Genomic DNA, 27,140 nt, shown 5'->3' on the forward strand with positions numbered 1-27,140 from the left:
TACTACTGCGATTATACAGGGTCTCACTATAGCCTGGAACTCACTCTGTAGACCAGGCTGACCTTCAACTCACAGAGATCCACCTGCCTCTGCCTCCTGAGTGCTGGGATAAAAGGCATGTGCCACCACACCTGGCTGATGCAAAACCTTCTTATTAAAGATGCGAAAGGACTTAGTGCTTCTCTCTGAAGTGAGCAAGAACAGGACTGGCTTCTATTGCTCCAATGACTGTCAGAACAGCAGAGGCCAAAGAAACATCTGTGTAAGAGTCGTCACTAGTTGGAATCAGATTTACTATTCAGAAACAATTTACACTCTTCACGTCTACCTGAGGAAGAAATATGCACCGGGTGGCGGTGGTGGCAGATTTGTGAGTTTGAGGCAGCCTCGTCTACAAGAACTAGTTTCAGGAGAGGCTCCAAAGCTACAGAGAAACCAAGAGGACACTTATGCACGTGCAGATCCAGAACACTTCTCTACACCAGTGATTCTCACAGAGACCGTACCATCAGAGCATTCTGACAGCCTCAGCCGATATTTGAGATTCCACTTGAGACTCATTCCGAGTGTTCTGCCCTAAGAAATGGTGATTAGAAAGTACATCTCGAGGCCTTCACATTGATCCTTACTCAGGTTCCCTTAGTTCCTCTCCTTAGGATCCATAATAGCAGTGATTTCATCAGACCCCAGACACTTTCTCTGCCGCTGGAGCCAGGCCTGCCACCCTCAGCCACCACTCTCCAGGCCGCTGATTACAGACGTGCGGCCTTCCCGTCCATTATCCCAGCAGTCGTCTAATGCATCCGAACCACAAAACAGCCCTTTGCCTCTCTCCTAGCCCAGCTCCATCTTCATAAACTGCAACAGACGGACAGGAGTCCCCCAAGGCACAAGCTATTTCCTCTCTGGGTAATTTTAAAGGAAAAAGGAGGGGGCATATATGTGTTAATGGAGCCTCGATGGCTGAAACAACGTTCTTGCACTTCTAACCCTCATCAATCTGCCGACCTGCTGTGATTGACAAGGGGGACACTGCCTGAAGCTGCGAGGGATCCGGCTGAAGGGACCAGGCCCGCGTACTCAGGGGCACTTTATCAAGTATGCACACACTGATGCGCTTTAGAGCTTGGTTAGATTTTGTGAAGTGTTCAACTTTTTGAAATATTTTCTGATTCTATGCTGGTCTCTTAGGGTTTGAAGGAGTTAGAAGAGAAATACCAAAGTTAAAGTGGCAAGTTGGGCCAGAGGTACACTGCTCAGTGGGAGCGAGAGCCTTATATTCTGGAGTAAGGTCTGAGCCCTTCAGTAACAAACAAATGAAAAGTTAACCAAGAAGGCTGATTGTTGGGAGGGAAAATGAGAAATTTTTGTGATCCTAAAACTGGAAAATAAATCAACACATCTCAAGGAGAAAATCATGAGTGGCAAAGGCAAGAAAACAAGGTGTGGGTCTCACCAGGTGGGCAATGGCACACAAGCAGGCGGAGGCCAGAGGGGGTCAAATCTTAACATTTTATTTTATCTTACTTTGTTGCCCACAGCACTTTTTAGCAATATCTGGACCTCACTAGCTAGAATTGTCAACGGACTCAAAAAAGTTGGTTTTAAATCCAGGGAGGGAGGCCATCGTCTGAACTTCCTCCCGAGGGTGAAGCGGGTCTCTGACTTCCTTCGCACTGGTTTCCTGCTGCCTGGGGAATGAGTTAAAAGGCAGTGCTGAAGCACAGGCTCCCCAGTGGCTCTCCTCACCTGCATATTTAAAGCGAGGAAAAGGCACTCATTCTAGGCAGTCTGAACCCAGCTTCAGGGCAGCAAGGCCTTGGAGAAATCCTAAGATACAACCCATATGGTAACACAGTATTGTTTTGTTCTTGGAATTCTGTCCTCCAGTGGCACAGTCAGGAACACACAAGCAGGCACTTGCCCTGCTGTCCAGCTCCCACAGCCCGGGAAGCTGGTGGAGCACACACTCCACAAAACAGCCATCAGGCCACACTGCTGAAACAGCCAGCTGTATCTGCGTTCTGTGCGGCAAAGTCTCCAAAGCCTCCAGGTGGCAGAATGGGATCCCGATTGTGAGAAGGAGAGCCCCTAGCCAGCTCTGGCGTGGACAGGCTGCCATCTCTCACAACGACCATCTGGGAGGCTGCAAAAGTCAATGGGATGAAGCCTTGGCTGTCGGCAGAGAGGAGGATCCAGTGGGAATCTACAGAGTAAACAAACGCACAGCAGCTTAGGCGACCCCACGGTTCTAGAAGGACTAACATGTAACTGCAAACAGGTCTGGTTACTACTGTGAGGTCTGGCTCTGCAGCTGTGGCTGCTCTGGCACCAGGCAGCCCAAGGCTGGCCTCACACTGGTACTCGTGACTCGGCCTCAGTGCTGTGACCATAGGCGCACACCCCACATCAGGGATAACTTTGGAGAAATGAGATACAGGGACTGATATCAAACTCCACCATAAACCCCATCATCTAACACTTCAGGAAATACGGAGATGAAAGGATGGAGCTGTGCTCAGGGTCAGGTCACATGGCAGCTCAGGAAGTGGGCCACTCACAGCTAAAAACATAACAGTTCTCCCCAGGACTAACATCTACTTATTTCTTAATCATGTATTTCATGTGCGCTGGTGTTTTGCCTGCATGTATGTCTATATGAGGGGGTTGAGTACACTGGAACTGGAGTTACAGACGGTTGTGAGCTGCCATGTGGGTGCCGGGAATTGAACCCGGGTTCTCTGGAAGAGCAGCCAATGCTCTTAACCACAGAGCCATCTCCCCAGCCCAGGACTGACACTTATAAATTGTTATTTTTATTTTGTGTATACATTGGTGTTTTGCCTACATGTACATCTGTATGAGGGTGTCGGATCCTCTGAAACAGACAGTAACAGAAGCTACAGACAGTTGAGGATGCTGGGAATTGAACCCGGGTCCTCTGGAAGACCTGCCGGTGCTCTTACTCACTGAGCCGTCTCTCCGGCCCAGGACAGACATTCATCATATGGTGCTAGGCACACAGGTGTGTGGGTGCACATTTGTACATATTAGGATGCTTGCTAGGTTCTCCAGAAACTTCATGAAGAAGATCCACCCAACCGAGGAATTTTTTTATTCTATATATTAGTACCAACTGTAGCTATTCAAGGGGGTGAGGCGAATAGAAGAACAGTGACCTAGAAAACCCTGGGGTTTGACCTGGGCCGTAAGTATGACACGTATTTGGACCTTCTCTGGTTCCTTGAAGTCTCAGAGAACATGTGATCTTACTTCTGAAAAATACACATTCCCAAAAGTAACAGACAAATATGCAGGGAGAATTTTCTTAGTGTTATTTATAATGGTGAATAAATTAAAATGACCTAAATGTGTATATAGTATTTTACAGGTATGAGTGATTTGCCTGTATGTATGCATGTGTGTATAAGTATGGTGAGCACTCACTGCCTGCTGAGAATGGAAGATGGGATCCAATACCTTCTTCTTGTCTCCTAGGTCACAGTGTACTCATGGTGCATAGACATATATGTAGGCAAAATACTCGTACATGTAAAATAGAAATGGAATTGGAGAGATGGCTCAGCAGCTAAGAGCATCAGCTGTTCTTCCAGAGGACCAGGGTTAAATTCCTAGCAAATTCATGAAGGCTAACTCTGTAACACCAGTCACAGGGAATTTAATGCCCTCTTCTGGCCTACATGTGTACTGCATGCATCTAGTTCACAGATAAACTTGCAAACATATAAAACCAATACTAATAATAATAAATTTTAAACCAAACTAAAATCTAATAAACAATAAAATATGAAGTAAAAATGATATATCTCTAAAGTAATCGTAACCTATCTGTTAAAAATGACAATTGCTAAGCCATATTATAAATGTATTTGTCAAAACAGAAAAATGTTAAAAGAAAAAACAAAATGTCTTTTGTTCAGTGTGGTGGCTGCTGTTATAAAAACGAGGCATAATAAAACAGGCACATCCCACAAGTGATCACTAAGGCATCAGGCGGGACTCAAGATGTGGGTCCTTCACACCTCCCAGGCTCTTCTACACGGGGTGTCAGCTCCTCCAGGCAACACTCAGGGCTTCTGTTAGGCTGCACCTGACTGCAGCAGGCACACTGCTACAAACTGCCCTGAACTCAGCCCACCTTTTTTTTTAATATCCATTTCTACTTTTAAAAAAGTGTGTATTTTCCTAGTTGGGTGTAAGTTTCTTCAGGAAAGGACTTGTTTTCAACGGGCTGTAGTTTCTCTAATAGGTCTGGGTATATAGTAGGCAATTAATCATAGTTATTAACTGTCTAGTAAATCACTGAAAGGTTGGACAGTATCATTTTCATTCCTGAAGTCAAAATAGCCGGGAGAGGAAGAGGATGCTCTAGTTCTAACTTACCGTGCAGCATCTCAACGAGATAGAGGCCAAACATCTGCTGAACTGTGCTGAGCCTCAGTTTGCCTTCACAGAGAAGCACGGCTCGTTCTTCAGCAGGACCCACATGTTTCTTCAAGGAAAAGTAAAAATGGTTAATAACATTTCTTTTTTCTTTTTTATCTATCTATCTATCTACCTACCTACCTACCTACCTACCTACCTATTTTTTGTTTTTATTCGAGACAGGGTTTCTCTGTAGCTTTGAAGCCTGTCCTGGAACTCACTCTGTAGACCAGGCTGGCCTTAAATTCACAGAGATCCTCCTGCCTCAGTGTGCGCCACCACTGCTCAGCTGCCATGACATTTCTTAAGACCAACATTGAGGGAGCTGGGAGTGATGGCGCCCATGCTGGATCCAGCTCTGGGGGTTGTAGGGCAAACTTTAAGGCTACAGAGCGAGTTGAAGACAGCCAGTGTTACACAGTGAGAGTCCATCTCAAAACACAAACTTTTTTTTAAGTCATGAAAGAGTGAAGTTATTTTAAAAGTGATTTCAAATACACCTATTTTATCTTTAAATTGTTATAGTTCTACTTTAAGACATAAGCCTAAAAGCATAATTATGAACACAGAATACAACATTTACTTCTAAGGCCAGTGTTTGGTTTGTTTTATGCCAACTTGGCACAAGGTATGGTCCTCAGAGAGGAGGGAACCTTAACTGAGAAAAAGCCTCCATAAGAACGGGGTGTGCACAGCCTGTAAGTCATTTTCTTAATTAGAGACTGATGGGGAGGGACCAGACCATTGTGGGTGGTGCCATCCTGGGCAACTGGTCCTGGGTTCTTTAAGAAAGTGGGTTTTACAAGTCATGAGGAGAAAGCCAGTAAGCAGCACCCCACATGGCCTCTGCATCAGGTCCTGCCCTCACTGCTCCTGACGATGCACAGTGATGTGGAGCTGTGAGTGAATAAACACTTCCCTCACCAGTCTGCTTTGGCCATGGTGTTTCATCACAGTAAAAGTTTCATTATTAAAAGACCAGGCCAGTGAGATGGATCAGCGGGGAAAGCACTTGCCATTTAGGTTATGATAACCCAAGTTCGATTCCTAGAACCAAAGGTGGAAGGAGAGAATTAAATTTTGTTTAGTTTTATTTTAAGACAGTCTCACTGTATAGTTCTGGCTGGCCTGAAACTCACTCTGTAGACCAAGCTGGACTTGAACTCACAGACATCCTCCTGCCTCTGCCTTCTCAGTGCTAGGATCACAGGTATGTGCCATCACACTCGGCTTCTGATTCTTGAAAGTTGTCCTCTGATCTCTACATGCATGCCCACCTCACACATATACATTATATACAAACACACAGTAGATAAAAGTTACCATCTATCCATGACTCCTAATTATTATTTGGAATAGTGTCTTCCTAAGTACTTAGAGAACCGCGTTACAAAGGAGCTGGACAGCTGGTTTATGGAATAAGTTAGACTCTGAGAAGTGCCACACTTTCTCTCATATATGGAAACCAGAAGAGGGTGACACACAAGCAGAAGGGGACTGTCATAGGAAAATATTGAGGATCAGGGGAGGGAGGAAGAGGGGTGAATTCAATGAAGGCTTAAAATGAGTCATAAAGAAACCCATTATTTTAATTTCATGGAACTAGCTCTTGTAGACCAGGCTGGCCTTGAACTCACAGAGATCCGCCTGTCTCTGCCTCCCGCGTGCTGAAATTAAAGACATGTGCCACCAACACTGGGCAAAACCCATCACTTTATACAATTAATATTTGCCGGGCTGGAGAGATGGCTCAGTGGTTAAGAGCACTGGCTGCTCTTCTAGAGGTCCTAAGTTCAATTCCCAGCAACCACAGGGCAGCTCACAACCACCTGTAATGAGATCTGGAGCCCTCATCTAGTGTGAAGGTGATCATTCAGGCAAAACACTGTATATATAATAAATAAATCTTTAAAAAAATAAATATTTGCCATGGAAAAGTGTTATAAAGCAGCCATGTGTCTAACGCACTTTGCTTTCAGCATTATTATTACTCTCTTCTGTGAGTCTCAAACTCACGCCATAATGACCTTGACTGCCCAGACTTTCACTACACAGGCTGATTATCCCTGAAGTACTTTCAATCTGGGAATATTCATGTCTAAAGAGATATCTAAACATGTAATCATTTATGTTTAATATTCACCTTTATAAAAAGTAGGACTTTTGTTTGTTTTGAGATAGGGTCTAATTCAGCTCATACTCCTGGCCCCAAATTTCTGGGCTCAAATGATCCCTGTAACCACAGCATCCTCAGTGGATGAAACCACATGCAGGAGTGAGAAAGGTACCCAGCTCCCTCAAGATAGTAATTTCAAATTTGTACTTCACTTCTGGGAACTAATCCAACGAAAATAAAGGTACTAATGCAATGAGTAAGCAAACTATTTTAGCATTATTTGAGGTGCCCAACTGAAAATGAAGCTGAGTACACATGCATACTCAGCTTGAGGTACAGTGTACCCCATGACCCCACTGTTATAAAACAGTAACAAAGCACTCCACAATACTGTATGTATCTATGTACACAGGGATCTGTGCTCGACTTCATATGTACAGAGGCAAATGTGGGAGGCAGTAGTGGTGCACACCTTTAATCTCAGCACTTCAAAGGCAGAGCAGGTGGATCTCTGAGTTCGAGGCCAGCCTGGAATACAGAGTGAGTTCCAAGATAGCCAGGGATACAGAAATAAAACCCTGTCTCAAAAATACAAACAACAGCCACAACACTCCCATGGAGATGTATTTGCACAGGCATGTGAAGGGATTAAAAACATTTTAAATGATCTCTCTCACACACACATATGGAAATGGTTTTCATGATGAAATGACACAATTAAGCCTACTTTTTTCCCTAAATATAAGTCACCAGAGTGCAGTCATTAATTTCCACACCAAGGATATGATAAAATCACACTAAACCTTGGCGTGTGCACTTTTGGTAGTTCACATCCAACCAACCGTACAAAGATATGTGAGCTTGCCTGTAACACAGTACACGCAGGTCACTGGGCTTAGCTCAGAGCCCCCTCCTTACAATGTGGCAGGACTCCCTGGAGTCAGGAGCTTCCTACATAGTGGAAGTTCCTCAAAGGAGACATTACCTGGTAAATGAGGTGAACATAGGGAGGATCCTGAGAGAGTGGGTACACTGGAGAGAACCCCTTTTCCTTGTGTAGAAAATCCATGAGTTCAAAAAGGTACTGCTGCATTCCAGCCAGGTGCCTAGATAGAACTTTCAGCTCCCTGGAGAGCGGGCAAGTTTCCTTTTCTTTTTCTAAGTTCTCTGTTTGAGGTAAATTTGGCTCTGGGGTGCTGGTGTGGTCTGGTGTCCTGTTGGGCCTAGACAATCCAGGCCAAAGCCAGGAGGATGTGTGAGGGGTTTCTCCTACAATGGAATCGCTGGACAGAGGGGACAGGGGACTTTTAATCTCCTGAACAAGGGCTCTTCCAGACCTCCCACCCTGAGTACTGGTGTTAGCTGTTAGCAAGAGTCCAGGGCTCAGGGGACTCAAGCCCGGCGAAAGGCTCTCAAGGAACTTTTCTCTGTCTACTTTATTCAACAGAGCATTGGAGGCAGAATAAGCGCCCTGACTTTCAGCAGGCGTTCCCGAAGATTCTCTTCCCAATGTTACCTCTCTAACTATCAGGCGAACAGCATACTGATCAGATTCTGAGGAAGGAAGAAATGCAGTCTCAGTGAGCTTTTGTTTCCCTACGGAAATTAATAAAAATCTGTCTGTTAAGAAGCATACGCCTTTTGGTCTTTCGTTATTCTCTAACTGAATCTGCTGGATGTTTGGCATAGAAGACGGAATGGTAGAATAGATCAAAATGACGTTACAGGTATTGGAAGCCACAGCCACTAGCTGTGCTTGCAGGTTAAATGCTATTAAATCAGGAACCAGGATACCTGGAATGGCAACCTTTTTTGTCATGGTAATTGCTTTCTTAAAGGTTACCAAGATCAAATGTGAAGAATCCTGGCCTGTTGCTGTCAAGTAGTCCGTTTTTCTTACACAAACAAGAGAACTCTCCTCAACTGGAGATGGGTTGAAGTGTATGTGAGTCAGATCCAGAGGATCTGAAAAGGGAGAGATAGTAACTCCAGAATTCATTTCCCCAGGGGACATTTCACCCACAGGAAGAGAGCGCACACCAGCATCTTCACCGCTAGGTGGAGCAGCAAAGGCTTCAGCCGCATTTAAGCTACAAAGCTTATGGAGCGGAAGCTCAGTGGCTATAACAACCTGTGAGTCCGCAGTGGCTGCAATGGAGCGGATGGAGCGGCTCACTTGGAACACGGGGCAGAAGGAGCAGCTCTGGAGAGACCTCTGAGAGCTGTCCCACATATAAGAATGGAGGCTGCTGTCTACTGCCACCACGAGCCGCTGGCCATCCAGGGTCCAACAGGCACAGTAAATTCGGCCCTTGGTGTTGATATCCACTTTCACTCTGCAACCGTCTCGGTGAATGTTAGGGAAAACGGAAACGTCCTGTGCCGTCAACACTGTCAGGACAGCATCTTTCGGGTGCCACACGCAGCCCTGAGGAAGGATTGGGAGGGATTCTCGGATTTCAGAGGTCTGCGACATCTGCCATTTGCTAGAACCCGAAGTGCTGGGACACAGCTGCCACACGGCGACATGCTTCTGGTGCTGGATGGCGAGCAGAGTGGGTGTGTGAGCTATGCTGAGGGGGGCCCAGGAAACCCCACACACATATTCGAATTTTCCAATGACCTGGGAGTCGCCAAACTTGGCCACTCCCCGCTGAAGCCGCAAATCAGTCAGGATTACTCGATTCCCATCAGTCCAGGCAAGGCCGTGAGTTGGATGCACCGCCTGATTCAGTGAGTTCAGTCCGGTCCTAAGCAGTTTTCCGTTCCCCAACTCCATCCTTTCGGATAAAGGTTATCTGAAAGCATTAAGAAGGAGAGTTACAGAAGGATGGAGCAGCGCAGACCTTTAATGCCAGCACCCAGGAGGCTGAAGCAGGAGGAGCTGGGAGAGTTTGAGACCAACCTGGTCCACATAGTGAGGTCCAGGCCAGCTAGTTCTGTAAAGTGGGGCCGTGTCTCAACAGAGAGGGGAGAGGAGAAGGAAGGTTACACCCAGAAAGAACAGTCGAGCAAATGCACAAGTTAGACTCTACAGTCGGCAGGACCCTGCACACGCTAAACTTACTGGGATACAGAAGAGCGACTTGCAAATGAAGAGACCATCATGGCAAAGTGAGCATTATGAGCAACGCCAGGAAAGAAAACTCTACCGAGAAAGGAGTGTTTGGAGGTAGGGGAAAAAGAGGAGTATATTTTTAGAACTGGAGAACTTTGAATACGGAATGGATATTAGAAGATACCGTGCTGGAGACATTGTTCAATGACAGAGCATGAATTTGGCATGTGTGAGGCCACAACTTAAAACCTTGGCATGACACAAAAAATAATTCATATGTAGAACTGTTAGAAATACAGCAAAATTGCCCACAATGGTGGTGCACACTTTTAACCCCAGGTCTATATCGTGAGTTCCAGGCCAGCCTGTAATATAGTGAGACCCTGGTTCAAACCACACACACACACACACACACACACACACAGAATTTAGAGTTTATCCTGGTATTTATAGCTCTTTTTTTCCTTGCTCTCCATTTTTAAGATATATTTATCTTATGTGTGTGAGCATTTGCTTGGATGCATGTAGATGTGCCTAATGCCTGAGGAGGCCAAATGGTATCAGATCCCTTTGAACTGGTATTACCATCACGTGGATGCTGGAAGCAAAGCCAGGTCCTCTGTAAGCAGCAAGTACTGTAAACCACACGTTCTCTTTAGAACCCTTTTAAACTCTAGTAGCTGGGGGCTGAGACAGGGTCTCCCTGTGTATCCTTTGTGTCCTGGAACTTGCTTTGTAGATCAGGCTGGCCTCAAACTACCAGAGGCATCTGCCTCTGCCTCCCCAGTGCTGGGATTAAAGGTGTATGCTACCACCACCCATCTCTTTTAATTTTTTAAAAAACAGTATTTATTGATCTCAGTTTATGTATTGTGCATGCGCTCAAGTGCACAGAGGTCATAGGACAACTTGGTGAGTTCATTCTTTCCTTGTATTGTGTGGGCTCTGGGGACCAAACTCAGATCTTCAGGCTTGGTAGCAAGCACCCTTACCCTCTGAGCCATCTTGCCAGTCCTATCTTTTACTTGACTGCTTTTGAGACTGAGTCTCATTCTAGCCCATGCTGACGAGGAGCTCACTATGTAACCCAGGTGGCCTCAAACTCTTAGTGATCCTCCTGTCTCAACCTTCCAAGTGCTGGGGTTAAAGGTGTGAGGACCGTATCCAGTTATTTCTGGGACTTTCAAGTTAGGAAATGTTTAATTAAAAATTACAAGTTAGGGAAAGCCTATTACCCAGTTTCCCATTCATGTCAAATCAATGATATCCACACTTCTGGCTTTATTAGCACTTACTTCCTCAGTTCTTTAACAGTGGCTTTTACCTCTTTACTGAATGGTACTCAGGAATCGCTGTGTGATTTCCCTTCACCACACCCACACAGCTCTCTATAATTTCCAAGGCAAGTCTACATCCTCGGTTGGCTCTGCTCTTTGCAGCAATTCTTTACAATAATGGAAAGCATCAACTTTCGCACTGTGAGTCCCATCTCCTCACATCCAGGTATTTACTAAAGAAGCACACTAGATAATGGGTTTCAGTTGTTGCCAGGCGGTGGTGGCACACACTTTTAATCCCAGCACTTGGAAGGTAGAGGCAGGAGGATGTCTGTGAGTTCAAGGCCAGCCTGGTTTACAAAGCGAGTTCCAGGACCACCAAGGTTACACAAAGAAACCCTGTCTCAAACCCCACTCCCCAAATAAAGTTTCAGTTCTGCCAGTGTGGTGGCACATTCCTTTAATTCCAACACCAGGAGGTTGGGGTTCAAGACCAGCCTGATCTATAGCTACAGACCAAGTTTCAGGAGAGCCAGGGCAACACAGAGAAATTGTTGGGGAATATTATTTTCAGGTGTGTGACTTTTGTTTACGCTGCATTTGTTCAACTCTGTGAAGCTGTGTTACTGTGCCTGTCTAAAATACCTGATGGTCCTAACAAAGAGATGAACGGCCAATAGCGAGGCAGGAGCAAGGATAGGCGGGACTGGCAGGCAGAGAGTATACATAGAAAGAGAACTCTGAGAAGAGGAGGACATTAGGGCCCAGCTACACACAGCAAGCCACGGAGAAAGAAGTAAGGAAGGTATGCAGAGAGAGAGAAAGATAAAAACCCAGAGCCAAAAGGTAGTGGGGATAATCTAAGAGAAGCTGGCAAGAAACAAGCTAAAGCATTTATAACTAAGATAAGTGATTTATTAGGGAGCTGGGTGGTGGGCCCCTCAAAAAGCAAAAAGAAAAATATAATAAGAAACCCTATCTCGAGGGGAAATTTTTTCCTAAAAGATGAAAGGAATTAACAGAGATGGATAGCAGTGGTGGTTGTACAATACTGTGGGTGTGTTTAATACCAATGCACACTTCAAATGGTTAGGATAATAGTTTATAGTGTGATTTCTAGGCCAGCTAGAGTGACATAGTGAGACCTTGTCCCCCCAAAAGTGGAAGGGAGATAAAAGAGTCTGAATGCCACAATAGTAAAGTGAACAAAGAGTCAGCAAGATGGCTCAGCAGAGGGGGCAGCTGGAGAGATGGCTCAGTGGTTAAGAGCACTGCCTGCTCTTCCATGGTCCTGAGTTCAATTCCTGACAACCACATAGCGGCTCACAACCAATTGTAGTGAGATCTGGTGCCCTCTTCTGGCCTCCAGGCATACATGCAGTGAGAATACTGTATACATAAAAAATAAATAAATCTTTAAAAAAAAAGATGACTCAGCAGATAAAGGTGTTTGCCTCAAACGCGTGTGGACCTGAGTTCAATCCCTGCCTTCCAAGAAGTGCCAGGAAAATTCCAACACACGAAAGGTGTCCTATCTCCTCCGACACATCTGCCATGGTATGCATGTCCTCCACCCCTCCCCCCGCATTCCATTAATAAAAAAAAACAAAATAGAGAGGAAACAAAGTTTGCAGCAGAGAACAAAGGCTACGAGCAGGAGCAAAGACAATGACAATGGGAATACTTGAGGGACAGCATGCAAGTTCTTAGCTGGGGAAACAGCTGAACCACTAACCAGAGATGCAGAAGGCCCTATGCTTCAAAGATGAGGAAGGTGTGCAGTATGTAATGTACTTATTTTTTGATACAGTCTCATGTAGCCCAGATTGATTTACCCTCCTGTCTGCACTTCCTGAGTGCTGAGAGTACTACACAGGCCAGGGTTTATGTGGTGCTGAGGTTGGAACCCAGAATCTTGTGGATGCTAGGCAAACACTCTACCAACCGGGAAACAGCCAGTTGTGACAAAATTTAATATTTTAATGTAATATGTTTCATGTAAGATGGTTGCAAGGTAGCAATGGATGTATCTTAGGCAGACCCGGGGAAAGATTTGGGAGTCACTGACCTAAGGTTAGTAAAGCCAAATTAAAAATCTTGTCATTAAAGAAAAAATCGTCATTAAGAAAACAAAACAAAAAACCAGAAAGCCAGCAAGATGGTCCAACAGTTAATAGGGGTTTGTGTACAAGTCTGATACCCTGGCTCCCACAGAGTGGCAGGAGAGAACCAATTCACAAAAGTTGTTACGACTTCCAACTATGTCCAAAGCAAGTGCACAGCGTGCGCAAACGCTGGAGCACACACCCTGCCTCGAGGCCGAGAACAGTCTGGACTACACAGTGAGTTCCAGGCTGCAAACGGCACCGCACCCAGTCTCAAAAAGACTAAACCAGACCAAAAAAACACAGTAACAACAACAAGAAACCTTCTGCTTCCCCCAAAGGACGAGAGAAGCGAGACACAGGCAATGTTTTGGCTACAGCTTAACAGATTAACCGGTTACAGAGCCTCCTGCAATTAACACAAAACTCAGTTACTGTGATTTGTGGTAGAACTTAATTTCGTTAGCTGAGACACCTCAAAGCTCGTAGGCGACTTTACTCTATAATAAATAAGGTTATATTCTTTAGGCTATATTACCAGAAGCATCATTACATTCATTCACACGTTAAAACCCACATCAGCCAGGTCCTCAAACTACTGTCCCTCACACCACACACCATCCGTCTCGTACTCCTCAACTTTCTGCCCACGCCTGCATCCCTGACCTCCCCGCCCAGCCCCAACCTCCATACGCCCACCAAGCCTGGCCGCAAAAGACAAGAAATACCTTGGACTCTCTGCCTCCCCGCCCAACACATAAAAATCCCGGGGGCCGCTCACGTCACAGGACGGGGGAATCAGAACTCCCGGGCAACTAACGGAAGCCTCGGTCCTCGGCCGTCGACAATGCCTCTAGACTATTGGCTATCGAGTACATCGCGTCAGCAGCGGGTCCTTCCGCTAGCCAGTAAGAGCGAGCTTTTTACCGCAATGGTTTGTGGGAGCTGTAGTTCCCGTGTAACCACCGCCGGTGAATCTTCACACAGTCTCCAGCGTTTCAACCAGTTCTACCACACTCGTCTCAACCATTCTCTTACAAGAGGTTGGCAAGAAGGAATCAACATTGTTAGTCGGTTTTAGTTTGGGAGAGTGGAGTCAGGGACTTCCCATTTAAAATCCCATAAAATATCGCTCCCAAAATGTGAAGCCGCTTCCTAGGCCTGCCCAAGTAGCAGATCTGTTCTACTAATCTAAAAGTACCTGCCCAAGGCCATAGCCAATAGGGTTGGAGGTCTCAAGCTTCGGTAGCCGTGCAGACTCTAGGCCGCGCCCGCCGGGTTTTCAGATCCTGACCGGTCTTGTAGACCATCTTTTCTGAGCGCCAACCTCAGGCCTCTTTCGTGGATGCTGTGTGCGACCTCGCCACCTGGAAGAGTGGCGTGCAGAAGGGAAATGCCTCCTGTTCCAATTCTAGGTCTTTCTCCCATACCGTCTCTTGTTAGAATCAACATGTTGATTTTTGCAACGATGTAGAAAGGGTGAGGGACATTCTCACTCTTTTTTTTTTCTTAAAAAAGAAAAAACTCTTTAAATTATCCATTTATTTTATTTCATGTGTCTTGGAGTTTTGCTTATACGAGAGTATTGGATTGATCCCCTGGAACTGGAGTTCGCTGGGAATTGAATCCGGGTCCTCTGGATGAACTGCCAGTACTCTTAACCACTGAGCCATCTCTCCAGCTCCATGGGGACATTCTTAAAGTGTCCTCAGTCTTCAAACAAATGCTACCTCCTCCCAATGTATCTTCCTATGGCCTGTGGATGTAGCCTCTATTAGCTTAGCGTGTGAAGAGGCGTTGGTTTCCCTGGGTTCAATTCCCAGTACCATGGAGGCAGAGGATACGGGGAGGACAAAATATCTTTCTAGATTCCTGTCTGTTTTGGATTAAGGTAAAGGAATTCATTCATTCTTTCTGCAACACTTACCACTCCAGGCTGTAGCTGAATTCTCAGCTAGGACCCGCAGCACAGCGACCCTGCTTTAATTCAATTGGAATCCCCAGGGAGCAGTCCTTTGCCCTGAAAAGTGAGACCCCAATATAAATACCTGATGTAAAGCTTTGAGGGATAATGAATATGGGCTTAAGGTGGTCGGGGAAAAATCATCAATAATTGATTTCTGGCCTTCCCCGGCTCTGCTGCAGTAGATTCGGGAAACCTAGTCAGGGTTAAGTATCAGTCTCGGGTGCTTCCGTTGTACTCCGAACCCCACGGCACTGAGCACATGTATTTAAAGTGTTAGTTTAATTACCGGCTTTCTCCTCCGAGTCTGTAGGACTGAGCGTACTCCCTGGAGCTTTGCACCGAGTAGGTGCTAAATAAATATGCATTGAACCGATAGATGGATAGATGTGGGGGATGCGCTAGTGCCGGCACGCCTCATTCACCACCCTCCTCCCACGGCTAGAGGGTTAATGGTGGTTAGTCTGGCCAGGCTCTGGAGCAGCCACGTCAGGGTCGCTTCCCCCGGGCCCCGCCCCGGCCGACCCCACCTTGTCGCGCGGCTCCACCCCGCCGCCCCCTTCCCGGCGGCCCCTCCCCGCGCAGGTCCTGACTCCAGCCGCACCTCCTCCGGCTCTGCAGTGGCGGCAAGAAGGGGAGCCGGAGCGCCTGCGGGGTCGGGCCTGAGCGGAGCCGGGGTCGGGGCAGCCGCGAAGACCCCTTGGAGGCGGGGCCTGTGGGACCGTGATGGGCGTGGAGATCGAGACCATCTCCCCGGGAGACGGTACCGGGCGGCGGAACCTGGCGGGGGTGGGGGTGGGGGGTGGGGAGGAGGGGTCCCGGGGCGGAGTCCGCGGGCAGAGGTCTGATTCCGAGGTGGCTCCGGGGACCTGCAACGGGTGGGGGGGAAGATGCTCTGCTCGCAGCAGGAGGAGACCCCCACCCTGATTCTTGGGGTTCTAGAGGACAATTCTCTACCATCCTCTTTTGCGCCCGCTCCAGTCACTGTCTGAGGCTGAGGTTTATGCCGTCTTAACTGCAACCTCTGGATATCAGCTGCTGCTGACTTCCCAGGTTCGAATTTCAGCTCCGTTTTCCCTGTCCGACACCAAGGATGGACTCGCTTAAGGAGTCCCTGCTGCACGGGGACCTTCACCTAACGCCCCACCCTTCACCCCTCTTGTCTAGCGGCCCCCGGGTCTGGGCAGCGGCAAGCTGAATTGAGAGAGAGAGAGAGAGATTTGGGAGCTTACCACTCCTTTGGCTGCTTTTGCTTCTTATTTCACCCTCTGGGTTCCACTCAGAGGGTGAATCTGCCCGTTACCATGTCCTCTAGAGTCAAACCTCAAAACCCATCCCTTGGACCTGCTGCTTGACCTGTCTGAACAGTCCAGGGTGCCTCAGTCAGCCAGTCCGAAACAGAACTCATGTTCCCTAACTTTGTTCACCCACGGGTCTTTTTCTGGGTTCCCCGTCTGCCGTCAAGAGAACCAGCAGCGAGTTTTTTCAACTACTTAGAAAACTGGGTGTAGATATTGAAGGAGTAACTATTTCTAGGCAAAATTTAATCCAGACCCAAAGCCGCACTCCAGATCTACAGTGTTTATTTAATAAGCAAACTTACTGTTAGAGGTTATTGGCATGCTCCTCCCCCAGGAAATTGAAAGGCTTATTGGTTATAAAACGAGGGGTTCCTGGAAATGCCAACTACTACCCAGATCACTCTTTGGCATACAGGTTTCTCTGTCCATGCGAAGATTCTCAGAAGCCCTTCCCAGGTCTTGTCAGCCACACTGCCTCTGAGGTGTCTCCGTGTCTTCATTCTCATCTCTCCGACGAACACTTGACTTCCAATCCTCACTCCCCTCCCGTTCTTACCTGTCTTCTTTTGAAATACAGAGTTTAACAGGCCCCTCCCTCAGGCAGGAAATAATCAAGAGATGCTTCCCCCTGCTTCTGCAAGCAAAATGCCCCTTTAGTGATAGATAGGGCGATAGTGATCCACACTGACAGATCCTTTTTTTCTACAATCACTGTACCCACAACCAGCCTCACCAAACCTTCTGCAACTTGTGAAACACACACCTCACTTAGCAAATATTTATGGAAAATCTACTGTGTGTTGGACCCCAGGGTAATAGGATAAAATCAGTGGGCTCCCCTGTGACTGGACTCTGGGACCCTAAGGCTTCCTGTGCTTTGGGTGGAACCCAAGGGCCTCATTGCATGCTGGGCAACTGCTCTCCATTGAGCTACATCCCAAGCTCTGGGTTCCAGGCATTTGAACATGTCTTCAAGTCATTCTATTTCCCAGACTCCTTTACTTCTCCAAACAGACTCCTATTCGTCCTTTACCATCCAATTAACTGTTTCCCACGATGCTTTCTCTGGCTCCCTTTGGTAGCTCCTCCAGTCCACTGTCACAGTCCAGCCTCGTGGCTTTATATTCCAGCCAGTTTGTTTATTCAGTGTCAGCTTTGCATCTACTTTCTTACAGTAAGAACTTGCATGTCTAAAAGGCAGCTCGAGATTGCCACCCGCGCAGATCTGTCCCTTTCTAGTTTTCCAATCTCTGGAAACAGCTCTGCCACCTTCCAGTTACCCAAACCCCAAATTCAAGCATCGTTCTTGTCTTCTCCTTTTCCCTCACCCGGTGGTGAGGTGGGTGGTGGGTCCCTTCTCCCTACCGTTTACATCCCTTGCCAGCCCTGCTTCCCAAGTACATGTCTCCAATCTAGTTCACTCTCTTCTCTGCTGCCACTGCCTTAATTCACACCATCGTTGATTTCTTGCCTAGGGTATTGCAACAGATGTCTAACCACCCATCCCACACGCAGCAGCCCGAGTGGTTTTACAAAATTTTAATTCAGATTAGGTCATTCTCATGCTTTTAAGCTCTTCAGTGGTTTCCTGTCGCACTTAGTATTAAACCCACCTCTGCAAGCTGTGTGGTGCATCTCCTTCCTCTCCTCTCTCTCACTCTGTTCCCTTTCTTCTGAAGATACAGCAATCCCTTCCTGCTCCTGGTCTTTGAATTGGTTCCTTCCTAAAGAACCGGCTCAAACATCCCCTTCTCCAAAGTGCCTTCCTGGCACGCCCTTTCTGAAGTTGCTGGCTCACCATGTCTCTCTGAAATTCATCAGCTTGTTAATTTTCTTTAGAGGGCTTATCACTATCTACAATTATTAAGGTGAGTATTGTTTGTCTCCCTCCTTTAGAATGTAAACTGGGGAGATAGCTCAGTGGGTCACAGCCCTAGCTGTGCAAACAGGAGGACTTGAGTTTGAATCTCCATCACTCATCTAAAAAAAACTGGGTAGGACTACAAATGTCTTAAACTCCAGCGCTGGGAGAAGAGACAGGCAGATCCTGGGAGCTCCATGGCATAGCTTCTGGTGCAAGGACTGACGCTTTCTCAAGGAAATAAATTGGAGGCAGATTGAGGGAGGCATCCTTCTCTGGCCTCTTGCATGCAAATTCATGGGCATGTGCCCCTATGTACACAAATGCACGTACCGCACACACACACACATACAACACCCCACCTCACATACTCACTCCACATACACAAAAGAAAGCATATAAACCCCAGAAGACCAGGGAACCTGTCTTTATTGTTCTCTGCTGTAACTCTGCCGTGAGGCACCAGTCTGAACATTATCGATTTCTTGTGAATGACTGCATTTATTCATCCTTGATGGCCATCATGAGTCTATAGCAATTTGGGATTTATGTTTCTGTGTCTCTTCGTGGGTTCACATATTGCTCTCTGTCTCTGGAATCTACTTAAGGTCTGACACATGGTAGGCTATTCATGAATGCTTGTAGAATAGATGGAAGTAAAAGACGCAATAAAAAGTGATGGGCTTTTTTTTTTTTGATTAGTAAATTGGACCGATAACAAAGTTCAAATGCAAATCAGAAAGGAGACATTATTTCTTCTTGTTCGTCCAAGGCACAGAGACACGTAGTTCTGTGGTGGTGAGGGGAAAGTGAGCTAGTCAGGGTCGTAATCAAACTTGGATGTGTCAAGAGAGTTTTCCTAATTCCCTAATCCTTCACCTGCTTTCATATCTCCCGACAGGAAGGACATTCCCCAAGAAGGGTCAGATATGCGTGGTGCACTACACAGGTACGTCTCACTCCCTTCAGCCCTGCTCAGGCTGCCTCTCCCAAGGCAGGGCTATCCTGTAAGCTTCTTTCCAGGGAGTCTTGTCTCTGGCTTATCCTCAAAGCCCAGGGCAGTTTCCTGTGACCAGTTTCACTCTTCCCTTACCCACCAAGGCCATCTGTGGTGCCAGCCTCTGGGAGAGTCAAATGCCTTCTCTTTCATTCCTTGATGTTGGGCAGGGGTATCCTGGCCTTCCTGCTCCTGTCTAATGTTTCAGACTTATTCTGAAAGATCTAAGCACCCTCAAAATCCCCCTTTTACCCTGTCTTTTTTCCTTCGTCTACACCTCCCCCCATTCACTGTAGTGAGAGGGATGTGGAGGTGGTAACGCTGTCTCCAGGTGCTGGGAGTATCCAGAGGAGGGTGTCATATCTTTGCCATCTTTAGATGCTGTGTGTTTGAAGGCCCACATGGACCAAGGGGCTTTCTTTACTTATTTTATTTTCTTTTATTTGTATGGGTGCTTCAGCTGCACATATGTGTGTATGCCACACATGTGCCTGGTACCCCTGTAGGTAGGAAGGTGTCAGACCCCCTGATTCTGGTGGATTTTGGTGATCCACCATGTGGATGCTGGGAACTGAACTCAGATGCTTTGGAAAAGCAACAAGTGCTCCTCCTCCCCCTCCCCCAGGAACATTCTAGATGAGTTCTTTAGGACTGCTGGCAGGATTACTGGCAGGTGTTTGCTCCAAGAGGTGTGAGGACTCTGCCTTGTGACCTGCTTTCTAATGTGGCAAACTCTGTGGGTGACAGTCATTTAGTATGCAGCAAGGCCAGTTTAATTCCTGGGACATATTCAGATGGGGCCATTTTTAGCAGTTCTCTATGCCAGTGTGAAGCACCAGACTGGTTCTTGCAGATGACGTGGCTGTTTTTCAACAGTTGCCTCGCCAGTCACTGATGTCTGCACACCCGGACTGTTTTATCTCCTGGTGATGTGGCCTAATTACCCTGGGGACTCTGGAGCCGCCGGCCAGGGTAATTGATTTATCTGTCCCACGTGTTGTGGACAGACCATTGTTGATCAAGTTAATGAAACCAAACATCTTTTTGCAAAGTATACATATAGAGTAGGCAGTGTGCATTAAACACTTACATCAGCGACAAATGGCTCTGCTTTGGGAGACACTGTCTTATCAAACACAGTAGGAGACCATATGTATGAAACTTCTGGTAAGCTTTAGAAGACAACAAAATATAAGTTGGCCCTAGTGGCCCGCATTTGTAGTATCCACACTTGGGAGATGAGGTCAAAAGGATCAAAAGTTCAAGGCGAACCTTGGCTACCTAGTGAGTTTGTGTGTCTAATGCCTGCAGAGGCCAGAAGACGTTAATTGAGTCCTTTGAAAACTGAAGTTACAAGCCTGATATGAGAGGCTGTGTGAGTGCTGGGAATTGAACCCATGACCTCTACAAGAGCAGCTAGTGCTCTTAATCACTGAGTCAGCTCTCCAGTTCTGCCATTAATCTCTCAATAGTATTTTTTTTGAGCAGAAGTTCTTAATTTTCATGATGTCATACTTATCAGCCTTCTCTTTCATGGTGACATATTGACATTTTTCTGTGTTCACCTAAAGAAATGTTTCACTGGGCTGGAGAGATGGCTCAGAGGTTAACAGCATTGCCTGCTCTTCCAAAGGTCCTGAGTTCAATTCCCAGCAACCACATGGTGGCTCACAACCATCTGTAATGAGGTCTGGTGCCCTCTTCTGGCCTGCAGACAGACACACAGAAAGAATATTGTATACATAATAAATAAATAAATTTAAAAAAAAAAAGAAATGTTTCACTATATTATGAAGCTGCTAATTTATTCATTTATTTATTACCTAGTAGAAATGGTGGTGGTGGTGTTTTTTTTTTCTTGTTTTTTTTAATTTTTTTTTAAAAATTTGAGACAGGATCCCATGTAACTTGGGATTTGAATTTGTTCTTTAGTCAAAGCCGGCCTTGAGCTCCTGCCCCTCCTGACTTCACCTGAGTGGAGGAATTACAAGCGTGCACCATCATTGCCTGACTGATTTGTAGAAACTATGAGTAGTAGTGTTTTGTGGCGCTAAGAATCGAACCTAGATCTTTGTACCTACAGTGAAGTACCCTGCCACCATACAGATCCCAAGCCTGAGATTTTATTCTTTCTTTCTTTCTTTCCTTCTTCCTTCCTTCCTTCCTCCCTTCCTTCCTTCTTTTCTTTCTTTTTTATTTTATTTATCTATTTATTTTGTTTTTTTTCGAGACAGGGTTTCTCTGTAGCTTTGGAGCTTGTCCTGGGAACTAGCTCTTGTAGACCAGGCTGACTTTGAACTCACAGAGATCCACCTGCCTCTGCCTCTCAAGTGCTGGGATTAAAGGCATGCGCCACCATTGCCTGGCTTGTTTTATCTTTCGTATTTATGTCTTTGGTTCATCTGGAATTGGTTTTTGTATGTGGATGTGGTAGAGGCTGAAGTTCAATTTTTCCCCCCTATGTGGATATAGATTTGATCCAGCAATGGTTTTTTTGTTGTTGTTGTTTTTGGTTTTTTTTTTTGCGAACTCACAAAGACTTGCCTCTCTCTGTCTCCTGAGTGCTGGGATTAAAGGCGTGCACCACCACCGCCTGACTTTGATCCAGCAATGTTAATCCAAAAAGTCGTCCTTTATTTGATGTATTACAATGGCATCTTTGTAAAAGAAGTAAACATATTTCTGTGGGCCTCTGTCTGAATTCTGTGGGTTTGGCTGAGCTCACGGCAACAGATAGCTGTTACGTGGTTCCAAGTAGGTTCAGCTTATGAAACCTGAAGGCAATGGGGAAACGGGAAAACTTGTCTATAAATGGACCGCGCATGTGCACATATTCACGCATGTGTTTGTCCAAGTGCATGTCTGTATGAATATATGTAGGTCTGTTGATCTAAATATTTTCTTAGCATCTGCTTGGCCATCAGGGCTTCTCTCCTGAGTGTCTGTGTGCAAATGTGTGTGAGCATGCATAAATATCTCTGTGAGTCTGAATATCTTAGCAACTGTGTATCTGCATGTATTTGTGTTTGATCTCTGTAGCACCCATCTGTGTGCATCTCTGGGTAGACAGAAGGGTTTCTCCTTTGCCACATTTAGAACTCAGGGCAGGAGCCCAAACTAGTCTACCCAGAAGGTAGGGAAATAGGGCTCTCTAGTACACATTCGAGTTGTAGGAATTCGGAAGTACAATTATGGCTGCTCAGACACTTGTAAGCTGGCAAAGCCTCCTGTGTTAAATATGGAAACTATGGGACCCATTTCCCCGATATCACACAGAGACAATGCCCGACTGAAGTAAAACCCTGGTCTCAACTGGGTGAGGTGACTTGCACCTGAGATTCATCACTTGGAAACTCCTGCATGTTGGAGACCAGCCAGGCCTACGTCCTGAGCTCCAGGCCAGCCTGGGCTACAGAATAAGACCCTGTTGGAACAAAACAGAGTCTCGAAACAGTAGCAACTCAGTATCTGGACTTAACAGGCCAGGTCTTCCTATGGGCCTAAATGATTTACAGAAATCTTGGAATAGTATGGTATTCAGAAAATCAAGTTGGACTGGAGAGCTGGCTCAGTGATTAACAGCACTGGCTGCCGGGCTATGGTGGTACACACCCTTAATCCCAGCACTCGGGAGGCAGTGGCAGGTGGATCTCTGAGTTCAAGGCCAGCCTGGCCTACAAAGCAAGTTCCAGGACTGCTGTTACACAGAGAAACTCTGTCTCAAAAATAGAAAAGAAAAGAGCAGTGCCTACTCTTCCAGAGGACCTGGGTTCAATTCTCAGCACTTTCATGGTGGCTCACATCCATCCGTAACTCTAGTTCCAGGGTACCTGATGCCATTTTCTGGCCTCCAAGGGCACCAGGCTCTTAAATGCTGCCCAGGCATCCATGCAGGCAAACCCCTGTGCATGTAGAAGAAACTCTGGTCTTTGATCGAGAGTACCACGAGCAGTGGCACTAGTGGACTGATGGACAGCGACAAAACATGAATGTCAGGGATGCCTGGGCGCCTGCCCTGAGAAAGCAGAGAATGATCACCCGGGTGTCCCAGAGTAAAGTAACTGTTTGTACATGAACCAGAGGCTACCAGAGTGCCCAAGTCACCCTGCACTTTCGCTGGAGCAGGGGGTGATGTGATGGCATGCTCCTTGGCTTTCCATTCTCAGGAAGCACCGAGGACGTCAGGAAAGGACTGAACCGGGAACTAGAGGACAGTTCATGAAATGCCTGAGGACGTAGCATGAAAAGTTGAGACGGTGTAGAGGAACTCGGGAATGGCGTGCTCTGAATAGGTAGGGGGAGGAGGAGTGAGGGGCAGAGAGAGAATTTGAAGGCAGGCATCATTAGCCTCAGGCCTTTTTAAAAAAATGGTTTATTTAACTTTATTTTATGTGCATGGGTGTGAAGCTGTTAAATCCCCTGGAACTAGATCTTTAGACAGTTGTGAGCTGCCATGTGGGTGCTGGGAATTGGACCCAGGTCCTCTGGAAGAACAGTCAGTGCTCTTAACCACTGAGCCATCTCTCTCCAGCCCCCAGCCTCAGGCTTTTGAATTCTGCTCTAGAAGCTCTTGTGTTCTAAGCAGGGAAGTAAATATGATCAGAACTGCGTTTAAGGCGGGGGTGGGGAGTGGGGGTGGATCTGTCAGTGTAGCGAGTGGAAGGTTGGTGAGGAGGAGAAACACCGTTGTGGAGGCTGTTCCCGTCTATAGGTGAGCCGTGGTGGTGGCTCGAGACCGCAGAATGGGGGCAGCAGCAGACATTGAACAGGTAGGTGGATTCCAAAGAGATACAGGACTTGGTAACAGGCTGCATGTGGGGGTGAGGCAGAGAGATGGGCACCGGTGTCCTGCTGCCGAGGGAGGTCGGCGATGAGGAGGGTTCCTTTGGAAGAGGAATTTCATTTAGACATGCTGAGTGCAACTGTTTGTTAGTTCACTTTTCTACCCTCTTCTCGCTTTGCTAGGGATGCTCCAAAATGGCAAGAAATTTGATTCATCCAGGGATAGAAACAAACCTTTCAAGTTCAGAATTGGCAAACAGGAAGTCATCAAAGGTTTTGAAGAAGGTGCTGCCCAGGTAGGCTGAGGATGCCCACTGCAGGGGTTTTAAGGAGTGGTGGATTTGGGCCCTCCACGTCACCCTGGCACAGACTGCGCACTGCCACTACTCTGCGGCCAGGGCGCAGCAGCACCACCTAGTGCTCACCTCTAGTTCTGCCCTTCGCCTCTTCTGTGGCTGGCACATCTGTGTCTCATTCCCAGCATCTCTCCTAGGCTTGCTGGAGCGGGCTGGAAAGGCTACAAGCTGTGAGCTAAGACAGCAGGAAAGCCAAGAAGCGCTTTTGTTTTGCTCTTAAACGTTTTTTGAAGATATTTCAGACATAAAAAATATTATAGAACTAGTAGGGTTCTTACATAATTTTCACCCAGCTTCTTCAAGCGTTAACCTGCGTAGGCACACTACAGCGATTCCGCTAAAGCATTCACATCGGTACACTACTAACCAGTCAACTCAAATTTCTGGAACTGTTTGGAATCTAAATGTCTCAGCTCCAGTGGGTGGACAGTGCCGGGGAGCTCTGGTTCCAGCTCTGCCTCGGTTTGTTGGGGAAGTGTAGGATGCTCCACTCCTGTAGCTTTGCCTTCACCACCTTGCTGTGGCCTTTAATTGCTGGGTCTTAACTGGTCCTGTTACAAGTGTTCAGGGCTGTTTGTACCTTCCTCTTTGGCTACTTCAGAAGAGGACCGGGAACAATTATGAGCAGACATAGTGTTCGGGTCATGCACTAGCTGGATAAACAGGAACGCTTGTAGGAATGAACCTGAGACTACTTTGTGGCTGTTGTCTGCCCCACAGTCTGGTCTATTTGGAGGTGGAGTCTGCATATTTAAGCTCTTAGCCTAACTTTGGTGCCACGTATAAAGTTAATCTCAGATCTGGAGTTACCCTAAGGATGGTTTGGGGAAAAATGCCAAAAAAGTTATCTTACTTTTTTCTTTGAAACCAAGCTGGGTGCTCTTTCTCCTCTCCCCATGTGCTCCCATCCCTGCTAGATGAGCTTGGGGCAGAGGGCGAAGCTGACCTGCACCCCCGATGTGGCCTATGGAGCTACTGGTCACCCTGGTGTCATCCCTCCTAATGCCACCCTCATCTTTGACGTGGAGCTGCTCAACTTAGAATGAAGGCAGGAAGGAGCTCGAGGTGGCTGGAGATGTTTCCTGCTCTCTGTCCTAGCCTGCTCTGCCACTGGGACGGCTTCTCCTACGTAGGGCTCTTGATGCGTGTGCTGACCTCACTGCCCCTCGACGTTATCCATTCTTCCCGCCCGACTTGCTCTGTCTGTGTCCGCCGTTTAATTGTTCCCGTACATCTTTGCTTAAGCAAGTTTAGTTACAGATCCAGACATTTCAAGTCGTGCATTTTGTGTGTTGCATGTAGTAGTCATTCCTGACCAGAGGACACAGACACAAATCTCGTTTGCACAATCTATATTGCCTTACCTGCACTTAAGCCAGACACACAAGGTGCTCAGACGTGCGCTATCCATGGTTCCATGGAGGGACTTGAGCCAGCTGTCTTTACTGTCACTTTCTTACCTTCTGTTGGCTGCTCACTTTAAGCAGTGCCCTCTTTGGAAGTACTATGTAAAATAAAGGCTCCATGCTTGACATCTTCCTGTCCATTGTGTTGTGGGAAGTTCTTTAATGACACATAAGCCAACTGCCCTTGGTGACAAAGGAGTGAAAGGGGGCTTCCTGGTAGCTAAGAGAGTGTAAGTAATAGCTACGTGAGCAAACTGTTCATGCTGCACCTTGTTCTATATCCCTTCGGTCTTATTTTGTTTTGAAACAGGATCTCAGAGCCTAGGCTGACCTAGAACTCCTTCAGCCTCCTGACTGCTGGAATTTACAGGTATATACCACCCAGGTCTAGCTTTTCTTTTTAAATAAAGTGGCCACAAACACATCCTCTAAGCAACTTTGCAAATTAGCTATTACCCTCCTAAATTCACCCACACGCAGTCCTCTGTGGAAATAACTGGACAGCCTAGCATTCCCTTGTGGGATTTGATCTCCTAGGGTGATCCTGTAACTTCATGTCTGCAGAGTGAGCTTCCTCACCAGATGGAACTCAGCCTGTAGAGAAGCCATACCGTGCTTTCTGCTGTTTACACCGACAGGACGAGCAAAAATGACACCAAAGACTATTTCATAGGCTGCACAATAGTCCATAGTAGTATAGCTTGGGTGGCAATTGGCCATAATAACAGCTACTAAGAAACCTCATAATGCAAATGCCTATTGGCTAACACCCGAGGGGTATAAAGGCTCTACAGGTAAGCGGAGAAATGACTGCTTTCTCCAGTGTTTGGAAGATGGTCTAGAAAACTGACACGTGCCAGAGAGTTCAGCCCAGTGTCTGGAGAGAGCCACTAAAGGCTGGTTGGCAATAGGCCAGGTATAAGATCTGTATCCTGTCGCTGTTTTCACACTGCTCCTCAGTGCATCTCGTCGGCTGTTAGAGCCTTCAGACGCAGCCTCACTCAAAGTCAAGCAAGCTGGAAATACGTGCACAGGAGACCATGTGGACATGGTTTATCCACTGCACTTTCTGTCCTTTGAGACAGAGTTCACTGTGCAGCCTAAGCTGGCCTCAAATGTAGGATTCCCCTGCCCCTGCCTCTCGAGTGCTTGGATTATAGGTGTGTGCCACCATGTCCAACATCGTCCCTTATACTCTGTTTATTTATTTATTTATTTATTTATTTATTTATTTATTTAGTCTGTGTGTATGCCTGCAGGCCAGAAGAGGGCACCAGACCCCATTACAGATGGGGTTGCTGGAAATTGAACTCAGGACCTTTGGAAGAGCAGGCAATGTTCTTAACCACTGAGCCGTCTCTCCAGCCACGGTCCCTTATACTCTTAAACTTGGTTTTGAAAATTGAACTTCAGATGCCCGGTGCAGAAGACAATCATCAACTAGAGCCTCACATTTCACAACGTACCTCCTG

The 27,140-nt window shown here is 46.7% G+C and overlaps 2 protein-coding genes across 6 annotated transcripts; one reads left to right on the plus strand and one right to left on the minus strand.

The window, feature by feature from the left end:
* Positions 1 to 1,498: 1,498 nt before the first annotated feature.
* On the minus strand, positions 1,499 to 13,860 carry Wdcp (WD repeat and coiled coil containing). The gene is made up of 4 exons (XM_048439650.3): positions 13,731 to 13,860; positions 7,548 to 9,360; positions 4,405 to 4,513; positions 1,499 to 2,206 (listed from the first exon to the last, which is right to left on the minus strand). The coding sequence occupies exons 2-4, from the start codon at positions 9,339 to 9,341 to the stop codon at positions 1,986 to 1,988; spliced, it is 2,124 nt and encodes a 707-aa protein (XP_048295607.1). The 5' UTR covers positions 9,342 to 9,360; positions 13,731 to 13,860; the 3' UTR covers positions 1,499 to 1,985.
* Positions 13,861 to 13,953: 93 nt separating this feature from the next.
* Positions 13,954 to 25,796, plus strand: Fkbp1b (FKBP prolyl isomerase 1B). Of its 5 annotated transcripts, none has more exons than XM_087907259.1 (4): positions 13,954 to 14,045; positions 19,029 to 19,076; positions 24,090 to 24,202; positions 25,180 to 25,796. In XM_087907259.1, the coding sequence occupies exons 3-4, from the start codon at positions 24,092 to 24,094 to the stop codon at positions 25,306 to 25,308; spliced, it is 240 nt and encodes a 79-aa protein (XP_087763385.1). In that variant the 5' UTR covers positions 13,954 to 14,045; positions 19,029 to 19,076; positions 24,090 to 24,091; the 3' UTR covers positions 25,309 to 25,796. The 5 variants fall into 5 exon arrangements, with proteins under 5 accessions (XP_087763385.1, XP_087763383.1, XP_087763386.1 ...); XM_087907257.1 differs by lacking the exon at positions 13,954 to 14,045 and adding an exon at positions 15,532 to 15,728; XM_087907260.1 differs by lacking the exon at positions 13,954 to 14,045 and adding an exon at positions 17,997 to 18,134.
* Positions 25,797 to 27,140: the final 1,344 nt, after the last annotated feature.

Source organism: Myodes glareolus, chromosome 6 (genome assembly GCF_982192425.1).
Source record: "Myodes glareolus chromosome 6, mMyoGla1.1, whole genome shotgun sequence".
NCBI lineage: Eukaryota > Metazoa > Chordata > Mammalia > Rodentia > Cricetidae > Myodes > Myodes glareolus.

Excerpts from the sequence above, each read along its gene's own strand:
- Wdcp (XM_048439650.3), bottom strand. The coding sequence starts at position 9,341 with ATGGAGTTGGGGAACGGAAAACTGCTTAGGACCGGACTGAACTCACTG. Across the intron at positions 4,514-7,547 it reads ATGTTCACCTCATTTACCAG|AAACATGTGGGTCCTGCTGA; the intron begins GTAATGTCTCCT and ends TTTTCCTTGAAG. Across the intron at positions 2,207-4,404 it reads TCTCGTTGAGATGCTGCACG|ATTCCCACTGGATCCTCCTC; the intron begins GTAAGTTAGAAC and ends TTTACTCTGTAG.
- Fkbp1b (XM_087907257.1), top strand. The coding sequence starts at position 15,692 with ATGGGCGTGGAGATCGAGACCATCTCCCCGGGAGACG. Across the intron at positions 15,729-19,028 it reads GACCATCTCCCCGGGAGACG|GAAGGACATTCCCCAAGAAG; the intron begins GTACCGGGCGGC and ends ATCTCCCGACAG. Across the intron at positions 24,203-25,179 it reads TTGAAGAAGGTGCTGCCCAG|ATGAGCTTGGGGCAGAGGGC; the intron begins GTAGGCTGAGGA and ends CATCCCTGCTAG.